Source organism: Peromyscus leucopus, chromosome 22 (genome assembly GCF_004664715.2).
Source record: "Peromyscus leucopus breed LL Stock chromosome 22, UCI_PerLeu_2.1, whole genome shotgun sequence".
Taxonomy (NCBI): Eukaryota; Metazoa; Chordata; class Mammalia; order Rodentia; family Cricetidae; genus Peromyscus; species Peromyscus leucopus.
The window spans coordinates 10854879-10860878 of NC_051081.1; the positions used below are offsets into that span (position 1 = coordinate 10854879).

The 6000-nt window shown below is 44.8% G+C and overlaps 1 protein-coding gene across 1 annotated transcript in view; it reads left to right on the forward strand.

The window, feature by feature from the left end:
- Myo1f (myosin IF) overlaps positions 1-3265 on the forward strand; it is a 52877-nt gene extending 49612 nt beyond the window's left edge. Inside the window, exon 28 of the mRNA XM_028859915.2 lies at positions 2798-3265. Within this exon, the coding sequence (XP_028715748.1) occupies positions 2798-2874 (77 nt within the window). The 3' untranslated portion in view covers positions 2875-3265. The remainder of the gene's footprint in view (positions 1-2797) is intronic.
- The last annotated feature ends 2735 nt before the right edge of the window (positions 3266-6000 follow it).

The window sequence follows — 6000 nt, forward strand, 5'->3', positions numbered from 1 at the left end:
GAGATGACCCAGTAGGTAAAGGTCATTGCCACCAAACCTAATGACCTGAGTTCCATCCCCAGGACTCTCATGGTGGAAGGAGAGAATGGACTCTGACCTACACACACACACACACACACACACACACACACACATACGCACATGCACAAGGCTGAGGAGATGGCTCCTTGGTTAAAGCTCTTGCCTTGAAAACATGAGGACCAGAGTTCTGATTTCCAGATACCAGTAAATGCTGAGTGGGTGTGGTAGTCTATCTGTAATTCCAGACTCCAAAGACAGAGACAGGGTCCCCAGAGCAAGCTAGCTGGCAAGCCTAGCTGTATCATCGAGCTTTGGTTCTGACTGAGAGATTCTGCCTCATTGGATGAGCAGAAGGGGATGACAATGTAGGGTCTCCACATGCACAGACACCCACATGCATGGGCACCTACACACATGCAAAAACACACAACACAGAGGTGCATACCATGCACTCACATTATGGAAAAAGAAAGTGTAATTTCAAAAAAACTTAAAGCTGAGTGTAGTGGTGCACACTCATAGAAATAAATAAATAAGCAGATGGGGTATCCACTCATAGCCTCACCAGAGCTACATAATCTGGAAAAGCTAGTCTCTGAACATCACCTCCTAAAGCACCTAGGGCTTTGGCCTCATTTCTTCACACCTCATGCCTAAGCTTTTTTATTATTTTATTTTATTTTGAAACAAAGTCATGCTATATTGCCTTTGAACTCACTAAGGATAGCCTCCCTCAGCCTCCTGTGACAGGGAAGCACCACCATGCCAGGCTGTAGCCTTATTATTGTCAGTAAAAACTGACTTTACAAATCCCTGAGTAGGAAGGAAGCTGAGTCTGAATGGCCCTGCCCAATTCCTACCTTCATCCTTTGGGATGACTCCAGAAGGGCTGTAGACTCATCACACACTCCAGAAGTGGATAGCAGGGCCTCCTGGATGTCATGGATATTCCTGACTGAACCTGGGGGTTGAAGGAGGGCATCTATAGAAGGGGGTGGTTGGATAGAAGAGTGCAAGCAAATCATCTGGAGTATGACAGAGACTGAGTGTAGATCAGTGGTGCAGCATTTGCCTCACATGCATGAGGTTCTGGGTTCATCCTCAATGTCAGGGAGAGATGAGGGAGAGGATGGAAGGGTAGGAGAGAGAGAAGTCTGGTGCTGGGAATATGGTTCAATCAGTAAGCTGCTCAGCAATAGAACACTTGCCTAGCATGTACAACACCCTGGATTCAATCCCCAATGCCCTACCTCCAGATCTAAATGTTGATAGCCATACATAATGGCACGTACATATAATCCTAGAACTTCGGAGGCTGAGAAAGGAGGATGGAGAGTATAAAGCCAAGCTGGGCTACTCAGGGAGACAGAACCAGTCTCCAAACAAAACAGAAGTGAATGTGATTGCTTATGCCTATAATCACAGTCCTCAGGAAACAGAGGCAGGAGGATAAAGAGTCCAAGGATAACCTCAGCAACATAGCACACACATGCACATGTCTTCATCTGTATCTGTGAGTATGTGTGCATGGGCACATGTGTCTGTATGTGTGCATGTGTGTGGATGCACACGTGCATTCCTGTGTTTTACGAAGGTGCACATGTATGATGGTGTGCACATATTGGTGAGAGGGCAACTTAGAGTGTCAGTCCTTACCTTCCACCTTGTTTGAGACAGCATCTTTTGTTGCTCACTACCATATATGCCAGGCTAGCTGACCCAAGAGTGTTGCTGTTTGTTTTTGTTCTTTTGGGGGGCTCACCACCCAGCTCCCAAATAAATCACACAGATGCTTATTCTTACTTATAAATGCCCAGCCTTAGCTTGGCTTCTTTCTTTCTTTCTCTCTTTCTTTCTTTCTTTCTTTCTTTCTTTCTTTCTTTCTTTCTTTCTTTCTTTCTTCCCTTTCTCTTTTTTTAAATTTTCTTATTTTATTTCATGTACATTGGTGTTTTGCCTGAATGTATCTCTGTGTGAGGGCATCAGATCCCCTGGAACTGGAGTTACAGACAGTTGTTAGCTGCCATGTGGGTGCTGGGAACTGAACCTGGGTCCTCTGGAAGAGCAGTCAGTGCTCTTAACCACCGAGCCATCTCTCCAGCCCAAGCTTGGTTTATTTCTTGCCAGCTTTCCTTAACTTAAATCATCCTGTCTACCTTTTGCCTCTGGGTATTTCCTGTTCTCTTACTTCTGTTAATCTTACTCAGTGGCTTGCTGTGTAGCTGGGTGGCTGGCCCCTGGGGACCTCCTCCTTCTCTGGCTACTTCTTTTTCCCTCCCAGATTTCTCTTTCTATATATTCTCTCTGCCTGCCAGCCCTGCCTATCCTTTCTCCTACCTTGCTATTAGCTGTTCAGTTCTTTATTAAGTGTTTTAGACAGGCACAGTAACACAACTTCACAGAGTCAAACAAATGCAACAAAAGTAACACATCTCAAAATAATATTCCCCAACACAAGAGTTTCCAGGGATTCTCCTGTCTCTACCTTCTGTTTCACCATAGAGCTGGAATAACAGATGTGTCATATACCACTGCATCTAGCTTTCATGGGTTCTGAGAAACTAAACCCAGGTCCTCACACATGTATAACAAGTACTTTCTCCACTAAGCTATCTCCCCAGTCCCATGTATAGTATGTTTGAAGACAGCCAGAGCCATACAATACCATGTCTCCAAAGCAAACAAAATATCCAAGATGAATATAAGACAGACACAGAGTAAGCATGCATGCTTTCTCCAGTGTACACTGGGCACCTCAAGCTCTTCTCTCCCATAGATTCCTCTGGCTGGTGGAAGGGCCGGCTGCATGGCCAGGAAGGTCTCTTCCCAGGAAACTATGTGGAGAAGATCTGATTGTCCATCCACCTGCCTGTCTGCTTGGCTGCCAGGGAACCAAGCCCTGCAACTTGAAGCTTTGATTACCCTGGCTGCACTGGCCAGAATACTCAGGCCTATGGCCTCTAGCCCAGTGAGGGCCCTGTGTGTAAAAGATCACCACTGTCACACCCCATGCCTGGTGCTTGACTCCCATGGGTTGAATCGCTGTCCAAGTCTCCATTTCATCATGTGTCCGATAGGATTTGCTGCAGAACCTACCTCCCAGCTGCCTTGTGTGTATGAAATGAATCAAATCCTGCCCTGTGAGCAAAGTGCTGTGCACAGTCCAGGGTTAGGGGACTTTGACAATCTGGCCTTTCTACCTTTCTGTCATCACTGAGGCAATAAATGTACCAGGTAAAAGCAAGGAGTAAATTACTGATTTCTGGGGCTGGGATGTGGCTTAGTGGGTAGAGTGCTTGCCTCTCAAGCATGTGGCCCTGGGTTTCATCAGGACCACATAAAATTGGGCATGGTGGTACATGACTGTGATCTCAGTACTCAAAAGATGGTGACAGGGAGATCAAGAGTTCAATGTCAGCCTTGACTATATAGCTTATTTTTAAAAACTTTTAAAATATTTATTGATGTGTGTGCACGCGCGTGCGTGCGTGCGTGCGTGCGTGCGTGCATGTTTGTGTGTGTGTGTGTGTGTGTGTGTACAACTTTGTGAAGTTAGTTCTCTCCTTCTACCGTGCAGATTCCAGGAATCAAACTCAGGTCATCGAGCTTGGTGGTGAGGACCTTAGCCCACTGAGCCATCTCCTCAGGCCCTACATAGCTGATTGTAAGGATGTTCTGGGCTTCATAAGGTCCTTCTGGGGGGTGAAGGGAAGGCTGTCCGGAAAAGCTCATCTAGTCCTTTTCCCTCTGCATTTGCCTTAGGAAACCAAGCTTGGCTGGTAAAGCAAGCACAAGGGTGCAGCTGGGCCTCATCAGGCCTCTTGTTGGCTAATCATTCTGCAAAAGCATTTAACAGTCCTTGAGTGTGGCTAGACCATTCCATCTCTGAGCTCTTTTACACTCCAGTTTAGGAGCACTTGCTTAGCATGGGGTTAATCCCAGCACTAAGAGATAAAGGGAGTGAAGGAGGAAAGGGAGAGAGAGAGAGAGAGTGAGAGAGACTGACTTACTGTGTAGACCAGGCTAGCCTTGAATTTCTACAGCTCTGTCTGCCTTTACTTCCCAAGTGCTAGAATTAAAGATGTGTATCCTTGGGGCTGGAGAGATGGCTCAGAGGTTAAGAGCACTGCTTGTTCTTCCAAAAGTCCTGAGTTCAATTCTCAGCAACCACATGGTGGCTCACAACCATCTGTAATGAGATCTGGTGCCCTCTTCTGGCTTGCATGGATATGTGCAAGACAGAAAACTGTATAAATAATAAATAAATAAATCTTTAAAAAAAAAAAAAAAGATGTGTATCCTCTGCCTGGTTTCAAAAAATAGATTAAAAATTAAGATTTATTTATTTAAAAAATTTTTTGAGATTATAAAATAATTACATCACTTTCTCCTTCCTAATATATACAAATACAACCTACTCGGTCTATATAATGTCACTTGTATGTGTATGTTTTCAGGGGTTCATATCTGGTATTGGATAACCAATGGTGTGCTCTTCTTTGGGGAAGACTATTTCTCCTGCTCTCAGCTTCCCTTAGTTGCCTGTAATTCTTTGTCTAGGGTTGAGGCCTCATGAGCCCCTCACCCCAAAAACAGCTTTGATGAAAGAAGAGGATCAGTGAAATGGCTATAAGGCCAATGAGCTTGCTGTTCACTCCTGGCAACCCCAGAACCGACATAAAGGTGGAATGAGAGAACTGACTATGCAAAGTTTTCCTTTTTTGAGTGCCCCTTCCTGCTAATAACAAATAAGGGGCTGGAGAGATCAATCAGTGGTTAAGAGCACTAACTGCTCTAGTAGAGGACCAATGTTTGATTCCCAGTGCCCACGAGGTGGCTCACAACCATCCATAACTCCCGTCTCAGGGTATCCAACACCTTCTTCTGGCCTCCCTGAGCACCAGGCACACATGGGATATATGTACACACATGTAGGCAAAGCACTTATATACATAAATAAAAATAAATAAGTATTTAAAATAATAATTATAGTACATAAATTGTTTAAGGCCAGTGAGATAATTCAGCAAGTAGAGGTGCTTCCTACTAAGACTGACAACGTGGGTTCCACACCAAGGACCCACACGATGGGAGAAGAGGACTATTTCCTACTAGCTGTCCTCTCACCTCCACATGCACAACATGGTACATGTTTGTGTACACACACATAGCAAAAAAAATTAATTTAATTGCAATTTTAAGTAAATAAATTTCTATTACCCCTCCCCCCCAAAAGTAAAAGGTTGGGGAAACAGCTCAGTTGGTAGTGTTTGCTTAGTATGCATGATGGCCTGGGTTTCAACCCAGCACTGAAATGGAAGGAGGGAAGAGACAGGTACAGAGAAAGTAAAGGGAACAGAAGAGAAGAAGAAAAACAAGGTTGAGGAAAGTAGCTCAGAGATAGAGTGCTTTCCTAGCATGTACAAAGTCCTGGGTTCCATCTCCAGCACTTCATAAACCAGGTATTGGTTGGTGCATACCCATCATCCTGTGAAGGTCTACACTTGATTTTACAAGTCTCCATCTTAGGGTAAAGGGCCACCATCTTAGACCACCTGCTGTACTCAGTTCCAGGAAGGACCTCAGGAATGTGCCATGACAACTCGAACAATACAGGGCATTATCCTCCTGCAAACATCCTGTCTGCAGTTTATGGCCCTTGAAGATATCTAGACAATCCTGCTGAGCAGTCCAGATAATCCTGTTCAGCAGGTTCCAGTTCCCCACTAAAAGTCTAACCCAATGGTTTCAAATGTGGTTTCGCATCCAAAGTCTAGACCAATAGTTTCAAAAAAATCATCTTGCCCCATATTCTACCCAATCCCAAGTTGCCAACCTGCTTGTGGTTTTTCCCTATAAAAACTCTCTACATCTGGGCTCATGGGTGTAGCCACATTTCCTTCCATCTGCCATGTGGTGGCCCAGGTTGAACCTGAGTAAAAGGATCTTTATGTACTTGCGTCAGAAACTGGCTCCTTG